The 15,715-nt window shown below is 32.8% G+C and overlaps 1 protein-coding gene and 1 non-coding gene across 2 annotated transcripts; one reads left to right on the top strand and one right to left on the bottom strand.

The window, feature by feature from the left end:
- Positions 1 to 776: 776 nt before the first annotated feature.
- LOC110783962 (root phototropism protein 2) lies at positions 777 to 6,639 on the bottom strand. The gene is made up of 6 exons (XM_021988368.2): positions 6,480 to 6,639; positions 5,555 to 5,666; positions 5,384 to 5,453; positions 4,255 to 4,632; positions 2,510 to 3,238; positions 777 to 1,545 (listed from the first exon to the last, which is right to left on the bottom strand). Exons 2-6 carry the CDS (start codon positions 5,644 to 5,646, stop codon positions 1,045 to 1,047), a joined length of 1,770 nt encoding a protein of 589 aa, XP_021844060.2. The 5' UTR covers positions 5,647 to 5,666; positions 6,480 to 6,639; the 3' UTR covers positions 777 to 1,044.
- On the top strand, positions 3,336 to 3,417 carry TRNAS-AGA (transfer RNA serine (anticodon AGA)). Its single transcript has one exon. It is a non-coding gene; the product is annotated as a tRNA-Ser (tRNA).
- Positions 6,640 to 15,715: the final 9,076 nt, after the last annotated feature.

The following is a 15,715-nucleotide window of genomic DNA, read 5'->3' on the forward strand; positions in this document are numbered from 1 at the left end:
AATTTATAGATTAGAGTTGAGAAATTTCAATTAAAAAGGTTTTAATTGTTTGATTTATGTAATTGACCAATGTCATGGAGTTGATTACTTGATTATCTAGCTAATAAAAATCAGAATTGATATTCTTAGAGACTTCATTACAATTGACAACTAATTATGTTAGTGATAATACCGCATATATATTTCGTATAAATTAAATTGAAAGTGTTATGATCTGAATGTAGGATTAACAAGTACTTTAATTTCTCGATCGGATTTATCTGTTATTGAAATGAGTTGTATTATGAAATCAGTATAAGCATGGTGGACCGAACGTATACCTTAAACCTTTAATTATTAATATAGGCCATTACATTTTTCTTTTTGTTTTAGTATAACTAATGCCCAAATTCTCAACATTTAATCTGAAAAAGTTTAGATAATTAGATAATTTTTAGTATAACCCATACCTTGTGGAATTGATCATGCTTCCTTAATTACCTATATTAGTTAGTGTTGCTAGGCATTATTTTTTGATATGTGTGCGCGGTAATAACCTATCATTCTATCAAGCACCTCAAATAAAATTTATTTTTAAAATGCTTAATTGAATTGATTTTAATTGAGATGTTATTTTGAGTATCCCCTCAGATCAATTGAATATCCTTAAATTTTTTCATTTTCTCTATATGCTAACTCTTCAACTCATTTAACAATTATTTTTATCAAATAAATCATTGAACCAACTAGTCAACTATTTTACCAAGTTATCAATTTCAATGTCACGTACGGAGTAATTTAGAAAGAAAACACTGAATTTAAATTGAACAAAGAGTAACGTGTGTAAATCATCACTTAGCCAACTATACACAAGAAGTTTCAAATTTCCTACACAAATCACACTATACCACTCCAATTAACATGGGGGAAAAAATCAGTGCAAAACCAATAACGAACTTAACATCACACCTTTAATAGTTGGTTTAACAAAACAATGTTTAGCTAACTGTTGAGGATTTAATATATAAGTGTAGCACAATGTAATTTGTATATATAGCTTGCACCTTAAGAAATGGAGAACCTTCTTTTCCTAGGCTTAGTAAGATCAACTTCATCATCCAAATGAGAAGTATCCTTAGATCCATGTTTAAAGGGGTTCAACTTCCCTAACGTCTTAGACATCGACGAGAAGAACGTCGTTTTCTTAGGCATACCGGTGCTCGTGCTCGTCCGAGAAGTTGTTGCCTTATTATTATTATTATTACTTTTTTGAATGTCCGAAATGTACATTTTCATCTTCATTAGTTCCGACTTTAAAGCCTCGTTCTCCTTTGCTAAGGAGACGTCCGCTTGTAATTGACCTCTTGTTGCTACCGCGTCAGGTAGACCGCCGTCGTTGGCTCCACTCCTTAGTTTAAGTTGGTCGTAGTAGAGGGCGTGTAGGACCATTTGGACGGGGAGTCGCTTGTTTTGTGAGGCGTGTACTCGTGCATCGTACGATAATTTTAGAGGGTCCATTGAGCTACACACTTTCTCTCGTTCGATCTCGTCTAGGTTTGGATGAAACTGTATTTGGAACATTGACAAATATAATCAAAATAGAGTAAGGATAAATATATAATTATTAACATGTCAACAATCTAGCAATACAAGTAAAAACAACAATTGCATCTAAGTCGTTACAACACTAGTGAGTTTGTAAAATCTAGTTTGAAGATCATTAAACCCAAAATTTTAATTATACCCGATACAGAATAAATGTTGTAAAACATAAGTAAAGTTATTTTATAAGGGTGATGATAAAGGTCACAATCTTATGTGTCAGATTCTAAATGGTACATATGAGCGCCACATAGGCCACGTGTCATATTTTTTCTATCAATGCAATATGTTTACTATGAAAATATGTAAATAAGTAGTCGATATAAAAAAAGAAACAAATATTTTTTGAAATAAAAAATTACGTTATTCCTATCTTTATTGTAACATGTATAATAAGTTATATAAGTTAAATATTTTAGTTTCCAATTTAAATCATGACACATAAGCATGGCATGTCATCATTGTGACACGGCTTAAAGGTTGCAAGTTGCGACATTTATCATTTTCGATTTCAAAATGCTTAAAAGTTACTTAGATATAAGTAAAAGTTATTTACTCTTTAGTACTTTTTTTTAATAAAAGATATCATTTCAAACTTCAAAGTCATTCATAATGTATAAATGTACCCTTAAAGCCCCTTAAAAAGTTTATCAATAAAAAATTATTTCATAATATAAAAAGTTAATCAAAATATGTTAAAAGTTATCAAAACTGGCTGAACATCATGTCGATGTATAAATAAATTTATTGTGGTTTGGGGTGCGTACGTGCAAGACCTATTGGTCAATAAACCGTACATTTGGGTATTATATTACTTAGGCCCTGTTCTTTTTAGATGGAATTTAATTGAGCTGAATTGACCTCAACTGAACTTATGTATAACATGAAATGGTTCTTTATTGGCATTATAAAATCCAAAAAAACTCACCTTTAAATAGATGTCAATAGCTCTATAAAGGTCATCATCATTCCTCCTAGCCTCCTTAGGAACAAGATTAGCAATTCCATTAAACTTAGAAATGCTAAGTGCAGCATAAGTTGCAATCTCACCAAGATAAGAATCCACAGTCTTAGCAACTCTCTGCATAGAAGCAGAGCAAACCTCCTTGAAGTTTCCCCCATTGAAAACATCCACACTCTTCTCCTTTGTCACGAATCCCGAAATCACCTTCCTTACACTCTCAAGATCAAAAAGGCTTTCTCCATCATATGTGAAGGACAACACCAATAGATCATCAAGGGTTACATGCTCTAAGATAGCTGATATCCTCTTCTCAAGCTCATTCTTGCAAGTTATTGATGCTTTTAGGTATATTGCACACCTAAGAAGAGAACACAAGAAATTGATAGGGAATGCAGTTTTCTCAGAGGGGAAGAGGGATATGATAGATTCGAGGATCTCTCCTTGTCGGATTCTCAACTCAGAGTTTGTAGGATTTGATGAGAATTTGATCCCGTTTCCTGAATGGTCTCTGACTAAGTCTCTAAGAGACTTCTCGACGTATGTGATGATCGCGCTGGATATTGTCAGAGTTTTGGCCCCACGTGATTTCATGGATGTGATGACTTTATGGAAGGAGGCTACATCGAGGATCGATAACTCGTCTGTCCACCAATTTGGTGGGGTTCGGCTTGGGAAGGTTGCCTCGTTACATGCCTGAAATAACACGGAACAAAAGAACATGTTATGATTTAATCTTGGAGCTCTATGTAAATGTAAAAAGACTATAACACAAACAAAATGAACATCTCAAGTGGACGTGCCGGAGTGGTTATCGGGCATGACTAGAAATCATGTGGGCTTTGCCCGCGCAGGTTCGAATCCTGCCGTCCACGTTTTAATTTCCCTTTTACATGTAATTGTCTTGACTTTATTTTATTGGTGATAATTGTCTTGACTCTTGAGTTTATAACGCAGCACACAATCTCTTGTTCATAAGAGAATCATCAAAATAAGTTTGCAAACGGGACAATGATCTTAATTTAAATTATCAACCATTATAAGTTGAGGTGTATTTTTGGCTTCAAGAAAATGTAATTAAATTAAATTTTATTACTCCACACTAATATATAACCTAGTCGCCCAGCAAAACGATTTAGTCGTAAAGGTTTGTGCCCTTTGCAACCTTGAAGGTTTGGAGATTCCCCTTGGCCTTTCGATCCCCTACTTCGAACTGGCCAAATATTACGCAATTTAGAAGGTGGACCATGATGTACAGTGAGCATGGTGCATCTTAAGAACACTAGTGTTTAATTAAAAGAGCATCTGGTTACGTGAAAAGAACATGGATATATATTTTTATATTTTTAGTAAATAGTGAAATAATATGTTATTTTTTATAACAAAAAAGTGAAACATTATATCACATGTTCTTTTGTCGTAGTGTCATGTTCTTTTGTTTATGCACATGTGTTCTTTTGGTGCACATGGTGCACCATGCTCACTATGCATCATGGTCCGTAATCCGCGAATTGAGTTATAGTACGTAGTTAGTAATTTCCTTTATCATTTTCGAACATTTTATACTCCCTTTATCCAATTTATCGCGGTATATTTAAAATTATATAAATATACAGCCTTAAAAAGTTTCTTAACCCAAATGAATGGAGACAATTAATTAATCTACAATAATATGAGTATTTAACTTGTAAGATTGAGAAGTTGTATCAAACCTTAGTACTGATAACATCAACACTTCTCTGGACGATACCGAGGTCAAGAGCTATAGGAAGAAGATTTTCACATGTCTTCAAAACAATGACAGAACCAGAGAGGTTAGTCAAGGCAACTTGACATAAGAAATCCTCAGTACGACTAGCAAGGTTGTTCTCACAAAACTTGTCTGTCATCTGCAAATACTCTGCTGCACAACGAAGTGCAACTACGTTATGAACTGTTATCTCAAAGTTAACGCCGTAACAGAACTTTGCTGCCTTCTCAAATGTCTCAGATCCTCCTGGGATATTTGACAAATCGAGTCTTCCTAAATCTGACTCCTTAGATTCCAGTATTAGCCTTCTTATGTAGTTGCTTTTTGCAACTAGCATGAACTGCCATCCCACATAAAACATAGGCACTGTCAAATAAATTAACACCTAATATAATTTTGATCTTAAAACAGGACAAAAGCAGAGATAATGTAACTAAGTCTATTATGAACATAAGCAACTTTCTCCCTAATTAAGTACGGAGTAATTAGTTTGTTTAGCCTAATTCTACAATTTGTGCAGGAATCTTTTGTCTTGATTTTTCGCTTGTGGCTCTACAACGAGAATTAATTGTTCAAAGAGAAGTTCTTGCATGCTCATATGATAAATTTATTGACACCAAAATCCAGTTTTTTTTAAGTGTTACATAATTTTTTTTGTAACTTTTAATATGTTTTTATTAACTTTTATATTAAAAAAAAAAATTGATGGATAAACATTCAAAGGTTTAAATGATTAATTTTATACATTATTAGTGATTTTGCAAAAAAATACTTCGTAGTTTTTATTAAAATGAAAAATTTTATTACCAAAAAATAAATAACTTTACACAGAAGGATAACTTTTAAGTATTTTGAGTTAATTTTTATTCCTGTGTACAATATGTAGTACACCACTTGTAAATAAGAATTTGTATTAATTGTTTGAAACTGTAGGAAATCAGATTAGTGTCTATCTCAAGACCATTATGTGAGATCGTTAGACCTCCTGCACCTGAAAACTCCTTAATGAACTTATCGATCTGAACTTATTTTTCTCGAATATTTTGTTTAAGGCGAAAAAAGCTAGGCATATGAGTATATAACATTAGTACCTTGTGAAGAGAAAAAGAAGCATCTTCAACTTCAACAATGATATCAGTGGGAATGTCTTGAGAGAATACCCTGTCATCATAATAAACCGAAGTTAATTGAGCTAATGTAACAGACTAATTACCAGAAAAAATCTTGTAATTTTTATTAGGGGGCCGAATCATTATATATACCATTGGCCAGTCCTTTGCATAGCAGGAGAGACCGTCCTCTCCATGGTAAGAGATCTTCGTCTAGCAGGGTTATTCGAGGCTGCTGTACTCATTATTTCGTTTGATCTACTAGCTGAAAAACAAATATGTTTATATATATTAATGTAAAAATCATCACTAATCAGATAAATAATTACATGATTTTACAACAAGCTAGGTTACTTAATTAGAATGTTTGCCTAAGGTTATTTTAGTGATAGATGATCATATAGAACAGTTATTAGTATTACATAACCACATACACCACATACACCACTCATAAGTCATAACCAACTTTTTCATAGAACAAATTAGTCTATAACAACATATAAGAGTATAGGGGAACGCGTTAGAAGAAAGAAAACGGGAAATTTTACATCTATCATCTTTAATCTCCTAGGCAAAGTTCCTCCTACGACCGTATATCTTATCTTACATCAGAAACAACCAATTCAAAGCCATTCATAAGATATAAACATATATTTTATATACGAACTAAAAACACACTTCATGATTCAATCGAAAACATGTAACATTTTAAGTGACGTGGTTACAAACATTTGATGCATAAGATATATGTAATGATGTACTTTTACATAAGAATTGGAAACTTATTACAAAATGCTAATGATGAATTAGCATAACATAATTTAATAAAATATAAAATTAAGGAAAATCTCCATACAATACATCTATCATCTCTAATCTCCTAGGAAAAGTTCCTCCTATATATGACCGTAAATCTAACCTTAAATCATCGAAAACTTCCGACAGAAAGCTACATCAGCAGAGATAATATGGTTACTTACATACGTTTGATGCATACGAATTAAAATTAACACATGAACAAAATGCTATAATTAAGAGTAAAACAGAAATTAAGAAAGGGATATGGAGGTTAATTCACCTTGATTAGAGAGATTATGAGGAGTTTACAAAGAATGAAGAGTGAGGGGAATGTGGAGGAAGCTAAGCTTGGAAGTTGGAATGGAGATAGAAAGGGAGAGTATAAGTCCTGCAGTTTTATGCAAGTTGGATGTATTTATTTAATTGGGTGGGGGCTAGTCTTTTGTGGACGATATAAACTCTTGCATGGACCAACCTTCATATATTCAGTCTATAGTGACAACACTAAAGTTATTAATTCTATTTATCTATTTGTAATGTAACCTTTTGTCTTCGCATAAAATTAAATTATGTACTACGGAGTACGTATCAGACTATCAGTGTATTAACCTTGTATGATCTTCATTTTAAAATGATTTTCATAGTTACTATTTGCACAAATATTAAGATAAAATGTGAATAGATATATAATATAATATGGATAAAATAAGTGCAGGAGTGTTAAATAGTAAGTATAAAAATAAATAAAATAATTAAGAAAAAATAAGTGAAAAATTATAAATGTTAAATTGTTAATTGGTTACAGTTTTCATTCGTTATTAAAATAAAATCCAAAATAAAAAATTTAACAGCTAACGAACAACTCTACAACCTCAACGATTCCACATCAGCCTTAGCTAGTGGAAAACTTAGTTTAAATGTCAAATTCATTGGGACTGAGGGGGATTATAAAGCAGTGGTGAATCTTGAACAATTTATGTAAAGGGTCGGTAAACGAAATTTAAGCAATTAGTATAAGATATGCCATTATACTCAAAGTGTAGCCGTGTAGGGGCCAGAACTAAAATTACATTACTAATTTTTCGGTTGGGGGATCAAGCCCACCCCAATTATATGAAAGGTCTTACAAGGGAAGTTCTCAGTTTCTCACCTCTAATGAGTCTCTATGGGGTTTGATCCAATAACTTTGAGATTATAAGGCCATATTTTTTATTCCGATATGGATTAGGAAAGGTTGGAGAGGTTCTGATGATTGTCTTAATTATCTGCTTCTTCTTTATTGTATTCTGCACAGATAACACGGATAAGCTACCACCGGGGGTGATTCGAGGATCCCCCTCCGATATTTAAGTAAGAGATTGTAGAGAAGATGATATTATGGTTGGGTGAATTTAAATGATTGGGATTGCGTATCGTTTGTAATAAATGAGGTCTATATATAGGCACGGGTCGGAAGTAAGGATGACACGGGTTATACCCGTTAGACAGCGACTCGTTAACTTTTCTCTTGTTGACTACTCGCTGCCACCATCCTCATTTTAAAGCTGGTAAGGATGATAGGACGACTAGTAGAGAAGTTGCTTGTATTACGCATGTTGTCATTTATTCAAAATTTCAAATAAAGGTGTTACCAACATGTTGGTGTATATCACACCCGTGCAATTTTATTCTTTGCTCAATCCTTGGTACTAGACCACTAGGGCAACTAACCAACTACTAACAAAAAATAAAGACGATCAAAATTTACAATCAAAAAGTTGTTTCCCTCATAACAAATGGAATGCGAGTTTTTAATTTTTTCACGAAGGTGTACGTACGTAACGTATGCATGTCCACCGAATTATTCAGCATTCTACCACTTTTGGCTATCAAAATGCCACGTCAATTCTCCTAAGGACAAGTCACATGCTCATTTTAGCTGACAGTGGGACCCAATTTAAAACAAGTTTAGAAAGAAAATGAGGAGCTGAATCTGAGAAAAATACATATTTACACGTGGCATACTTTTTAGCCAAAAGAGCTACAAATTGAACCAATCACCTAAATCTCGAAGATACTCTTATCTAACTACTCGTACTCCGTATACGGAGTATTTGATTAGAGTTAGACATGGTCGGGTTGTTATACGGGCCGCTAGAGCCCTGTATGAAATTGGCACAAAATGGCAACATGGGGTTGGGCTGTGCAATGGGTCGGGCTTGTTTAAGGAAGAAAAGTACGAGCTTAATATAACACGAGTTTTCTTTGGCCAGGCGTGACATGTTTGGACACTTGGCACATGGGCCTACACGGCCCAACTTGTGAACATATTTATGTTTTGTTTGAATATTTTAGAAAATGAAACATCCAACTCATATGCTTATCTAACTGCGAAAGGTTTCAATCTAACAGAGTCGCTCTTCTTACCCAACAAATCCGAATTCTTATCTAAATTCTTCTAATTGACAAAAGAGAAAAAAAAGGACCATTATATTTGCAAGCTAAGTTTGACAATTTCTAAACATATAAGGAACTTAAAAGAATATTGGAGTCATTTGCAAATTGAATTGAATGCATGATGATGATGGTTAGCCAATTATCAACAAGCCAATTTATGTGGGTAGGGGTTGGTATTTTGTATAATACTATCTTATCTTGTGCTTTTCAAGTAACTTAGAATTATCTGAATATTTTTATCCACTTGCTTATGGGGTCTTTGGTAAGTGATTTTCATGGTTTTGTGTTTTTTAAGACCTATCATGAATTCATGATTGATTACTTGTTAGTAATGATGTTGGTAATTTAAGGTTGGTATGGATATGACTTTCATGGGTAGTCCGTATAGATATATTACATGTACTCCGTAGACAATTATCATGGATGTGAGGCTGGTATGAATTTGAGAGTTTATTAGCCTCATATTTATTAACCTCATTCGTCACATACGTATGTCTTGCATTGTAATCACCCATCTCGTTGCACCTCTTATACATAACAAAATTTTTAAAATTATTCAACAATACCTATATATTGTCTTTAGAATGATGAATATGTTGATTGAGTGAATGTTTGTAATTAGCGGGTAGTCAAGTATAGGGTATTAGGGATTTAGGGGATAATAGCCTAAGAGGTATCAAATTAGAGAGGTGGGGGTGCATGCTCGGGTCCGTATGTCGTCTAAGATTTGTATTTGCGACTGTGGTTGTGTGGCCATATCATATGTAGGTATAGATGTTAGAGTTTGTACGTAACTCCTATACACACTATTGTTCTTGATATGTACTTGTGTCGTTTCCGTTGTCCGAGCGATTAATTAACCATATTTTTTAATAACAAAATTACATTGTATTAAAAGTTGTCGTGAAACACTTCAATTCAATTCAGATCCAATAAATTCAGATTCTTCTAGTTCAAATTAGTTAGCTTAGTTTTTACTCAATATTTCAATTCAATCCAGATCAACTCTTTCTTTTTGACGAGAATCCAAATCAATTCAATTAGTTCAGATTCATTCAATACAAAAGAATAAGGCTTATGTATCCTTTTATTTTACAAATGTACTTGTGTGAAATGAAGAAACGTTTGTCGTACATTTCCTCAATTCTTTATTAATTGCAAATTTTACATGAGTTTTCACTTATTCCTATCAATTGCAAATTTACACGAATTTTCACTTATTTGATTAATACCGAGTACTAAGGACAAGTCCAAAAATTGTCCAAAAATCTTATCCTAGATAATCATACTTAAATTGTACGTATCTGCAAAGCCAGAAAGGAAAATTGACATTAGTTCTCAGCCAAGTAAAAAATAAGCAGAAAATTCCAGTATTCCCAACCATGCAATTTTTGATATGTGACCCTTTGTTGGTTGTTCCCTTTCATCTCTCAATCATTCCCCAATTCTCACGTAATTAGATTATTAAGTTCTTTAATTTAATTAGTTGTTTTTGTATTAATTTCCGTAAATACTTCAAATTGGACTGTATACGACTATTGAATTTGCACCTATAATGAACGCGACTGAAACTAAAGTCTTAAAGAGTGATGTCTAGAACTTGGTACATTACTCGCATTCAACATTTGAGATTATAGCAATGGGGCCAGTCATTGCTAGACATCTTCCTTTTGGCACCGTTTTCCATCATTGATACGATATGATCTAACTAGGGAAATGCACACCACAAAATTATATGGTTAGTTGATCCCTTCAAAAGCTTAAGTGAAATTAAAGTTTTGAATAGCGGTATCTAAAACTTAGTGCATTACTCGCATTTGTGTTAAGATTCTATGTTATTCACATGTGAGGTGTCCCATATTAGAGAAAGAAAAGAGAAAATATCACCTTAGAACATCTCCAATAGTTGTAATTAGGGACTAGCTTGAAATTTATAAAAGTTTCAAGCTAATAGCTAGACTATTAGAGTGAAAATAATAAATTGGCTTGGCCAACCAAATTAGCTTGTTTAAGCTAATTTGCTTGAAAACTAGCTCCAAAAGTTGCCAAATAATTAATTGGCAAGTGGGACAAGTGGGACTAATCTAAATAACAAGTTAGTTGCTAGCCATTGGAGTACAAATTAGCTAGACAATTAAATAGCTTAAAATCTTATGTGACATAGCAAGCTAATTGTCAAAGTAGCTTACTATTGGAGATGCTCTTATAAGCTTGTGGATCACTCCCATTATTGCCAATTGGCTTTAGTGTGAAACCTCAATTGGGTTTATAAGTGGACCAAATTCTCCTCATCCTTATTAAATTGCCCAGGCCCATTTCATATTTCTTTGAAATTTAACAATTTGCCCCTATAGCAATGGGGTCAGTTGTTGCTAGACATCTTCCATTATTTTGACACTTTTTTTTTTCATTATTGATGAAAAAGGACTAGGATCTGATCTAAGAAGGGAAATGCACACCACAAAATTATATAGTGAGTTGGTCCCTCAATTATATTGCTAGCAATAATTCTAATCATAATTCTCTATCTCTATAATAAGAATTGTCGGAAAAAGTACAAACAAGAGTAATTTACAACTAAACTAACTAGTTACTTGGTTTTAGTACCTAACAATATAATTGAAACTCATTGAAAATTTTGATATGTTTGAAAACTTTTAGACTATTTTGGCATTCTAAACCCTATGTACATATGAAATCAAGGACCAATAAATTTTACCCTATTTAGTGATATTGAGCATTGTTTGGATCAAATAAATTTTCATCACAGGATTGATGAATGCGGTAAATAAAGCATATATATATGAGATGTATGTGCATGTTGTAAGTAAAGCTTGAAAAAGAGGTTCGCTGTAATAATTTTTTTTTATTTGTTATTGGCATGGGTCGGTCGTGAAGGAGGCTGATCAATTGTAATATTGTCTTTTAATGCTCTCCAAGGGTTGCATGGCAGTGACCAATTTGTTCTTGCGATGGGTTGACCACTTGAGTGTGGAGGAGGCTGATCAACCCTTCCATTTGAGTTATTTTTGCCTATTAGAATGCTCCTTGATTTCTTACGGCCATACTTATAGTATTTTCATGGGAATTCGTGTGTTTTAATTTATTGGGTGAGTGGCTGATATCCTCTTGCTTATAGTATTTTTATGGGAATTCTTGTGTTTTAATTTGTTGGGTTGGGTGAGTGGTTGATATCCTCTTGATTAAGGACTCTCTTTTCTCTCCTTTTTTAGGGTTTACAAAAATTAGGGTTTTCTAGGGCGGAAATAGCCAATTTTTTTCGGAAATTTGGTTATTTCCGCCCCTTCTCTTTCAATTCCGTTGTTTTTTTGCGTTAGATCTCAATAAAACTACATAGTTTCAGTGTGGTAAGTACTCCTATGCTGGGTTTGATTGTTTCGGGTGTAGTAAGTACCCCATGGTGGGTTTGTTTTTAGTTAAGTTTTGTGTGTTTAGTTTAGTTCAGGTTGTTTCTTTGGTAAAGATTTATGTGGGATCGAAAAGGATGTCAATCTTTCGACTACGATCAGACGAAAATCATATTTGTCACGGCTACAACAGATCTATAGACCCCCTCGTCGATGAAGGTTGTAAATCACATCGATATAAAAGAGGGTATACATAATGTTTGATATACTACGATCGTAGCTATGGTGAAAGGAAGTTTTTATTTGATTCGATTGTTATGTATTTGTTAGAGTTAAATCTTTATGTAGATGTCGTATGACTTTTTATCAATGAATTAATTTGTTTATCAAAAAAAAAAATCCTCTTGATTAAGGAGGTTACAATTTTCTTTGATGGTTATTGATCTCTTTTGATTTTTTAACTTCCTTCCATGTTTTGTTTTCCTCCACTAAACTTATATACTCTGATTTCCTTCGTTGAACAAACACACAACAATATATACAACATGATTTATACTTCCGAGAAATTTCAAAACAATCTCCTTGATTGGCATGTCGAGTGACATTTTCGTAATTATAATGAATAAATATACAATCTAAAAATTGCGATGTACAATATATTTGATATTTTTAAAAAATAAAAATAAAAGAAAATAATTTAAATATAAAAAAGATTGTATATTTAGATATGTAGATTGTATATTTTAACAATTTATTTAAGAAAATAACCCTAATATGTTTTACTCGCCAATCATGGAGATTGACCGGGCGGAGCTCCATACCTCCCCAGTGCTTATGAGTTATGAATATAATCAATCTTTGACATTAGTACATGATAACTAATACTTTTCCTAATCCATTTTCCATACTCCTTGTACGTTCATCTGACTCCATCTTATCACCCAAAAGTGTTTTTTTTGGTATTAGCACCCGATTTACCCTTAGGGCTAATCCGGATTCGGGACGAGTTCTGGGTTGATAGGTTTCAGTCCCTTCCCAATTGTTGTTGCGGGAGATCGAACACGAGTCCTCCCTACCAAGTTCAACCCCAATCACCACTGAACCAACAGACAATCTGTACCCAAAAGTGTTTTTGTGTGTTGAGAATTTTGTTAATTTTAGGAAATGAATCGGTGAAGACAATTAAGCACCCCAGATGCATCGAATCTCATTACCAACGACACAACAATTTTCTTGAAATAGTTCTAAGACTTGTTCTATATTTTCAGCCTTGAAAACCCATATTTACAACGGTTATTGGTTCTAGTGAATAATGACTTCTCCGTGTTTAAGGCAATAACATTTTAATCACAAATTCTTATACAAATGCGGTGTAAAATAAATATTGTGTATCGGCCTATCGGGGTAAAAATTAAGTGGGAATGGTTAAAATTTATCCCAGTCTAATGTAAAAATTATCTATCATTCCTTCAAAATTATTAATCAAATATATATATAAATGAGGCATATTTACTTACCTATGAGCGCCACGTAGGAAATCTCATGGTTTCGGCCATGAAAAATAAGATTTTCAATTTATTTTGAATTTAAAAAATCGAGTGTCATATAGATAATTAATTAGGTGCCGCGTAGATATTTAATTTAATTAATTAATTACTAATATATTCAACTCCATCCAAAATCATACACTTTAATAATTAAAAAAGAAAACTAAAATAAAATTCTTCCAAAATCAAACACTAATCTAAAAAAATTCAATCTAAAATCAAACACTAATCCAATATTAGAGCGCCACGTAGAAAATCTAATGGTTATAAAAAATAAGATTTCGAAATTATTTTTGAGTTGCAAAAGTCAAATGACACGTAGATAAATAATTAGGTGCCACATATGGGTTTTTATTAATTAATTACTAATATTATGCATATACAACTTCATCCAAAACAAACACTCTAATAGTTACTCTAATAGTAAAAAAAAATAGATAAAAATGAAATTCAATAATAAAAAAAAAAAACTAATCTAATCTAATATGAACGGTAGAAACAAGTGTTCTACCAAAGCAAATATTGTTGTACAATTCTTATTAATGTAATCAATGATAAAAATTAAATTTTGTTATATTATTCAGGCCCATCAAACTTCCCATGCGTCCTCAAATTTCTATCAACGCCTCCGACCGGACGCGAGTGTAAAAAGGAAATTGGGAGTTTCTGTCGCACTCGCGCCCAACCGGACGAACCAATGAACGTTTTGGTGAGTTCACTCTCCCAAACTAATCGGGCGAAGGCCAAAAGTCTCTATTATCCGATTTTGCTTTGATTCCTCGTGATTCCTTGGTAACAACCCTTTTGATGATGTTTTAAATGAATTAGTTATTCTAATAATCTAATTATTCTTATTCTAATTATCTTGATTAAGGAGGTTATTAAACTCTTCGTGATCATACTTAACTCTATGGATGAAGGTTATTAGATTCTTTTGAGTCTCTTGGCTTCCTTGTTTTGATTCCTCCACCAAAACATACAGAGTATGTAAACTCTCCTTTTTTTAGTTTGATGAGTGGATTTTTGTGTTTATTCTCCATGTTTATGGACATAATTAATCTCTCATTATTATGAGTTATCTTATTACTTTTGATTGTCATTGATCAACTTTGGATCTTTGGACTTCTTTTGGTGGTTGGTTTTTTCCAAAATATATATATATATATATATATATATATATATATATATATATCATCATCCCTAAGGCTATTGCATCTGGTAAGGTAACGTTCTGATTCTTGCTCAAAAAAAAGACCGTAAGCGTTCGAGGCAAGTCAAAATCCAATAGTTCCCTTTTCCTCCTTGTTCATCAACTCTGAACTGAGTTTTTCTTATTTTGTTGTGAGTGTTATAGTGACACCATCTCACACTCAAGAGTGTCATTGTGTGTTGAGAGTTGTGTCAGAGAACAAGTCGGTGAATACAACTGTGCACCCTGGTTGCACCAAATGTCATTTTCAAGGCACTGGTTTGGTTACCACGACACAACGATTTCCTAAACTCGTTCTCATTCTAATATTTTGCTTTGAAAACCCCATATTTACAACACAAAATAGTTCATAATACGAGTAATATTCAAAATATAAATGAGAAATATAATAATTTAATTGTGTGCGATATATTTTTAAACTAAAATCGCTCAGATCCAAAATCGATTTTAAAAGTTATGGAATAAAATAGACGTACATTCGAAATTTATATTTTTGACTCAGATGTTGGGCTTTTCTCTCTAGTTCAGTTTTGTCTGATCCATTTTTCATGTCCGTAATAGCTTTTTTCTATCACCCCCACCCATTAAATTAGGTTTCGGTATGATTTAGGTCAGGCCTTAAACCCGTTATCATCCTGGCCCTAGTAAAAAAAGAAATGTTGTTTCACCTCTTAGTTCACTGGTTAATAGTTCATAAACTAGCTGGGATCTTGATTGAATTAAATTCATTACCGAAAAAGTTATATAGTTGCACTAAATGAAATTAGTAGATTTAAGGTTTTTAATTAAAAGCTCTGGAAGCATGAATATCGAGAAAATTGTTGCTGCATAAGTTCATACATCATATTTTGGTACATACATGCTACATATTTTGAGTGCGTTCAATTTACTTATTTACCTTATTTTTACTTATCTGGAATTATTTTTGAGTTATAAATTGTATTTGTAGCGCCTC

This window comes from Spinacia oleracea, chromosome 1 (genome assembly GCF_020520425.1).
Source record: "Spinacia oleracea cultivar Varoflay chromosome 1, BTI_SOV_V1, whole genome shotgun sequence".
Taxonomy (NCBI): Eukaryota; Viridiplantae; Streptophyta; class Magnoliopsida; order Caryophyllales; family Amaranthaceae; genus Spinacia; species Spinacia oleracea.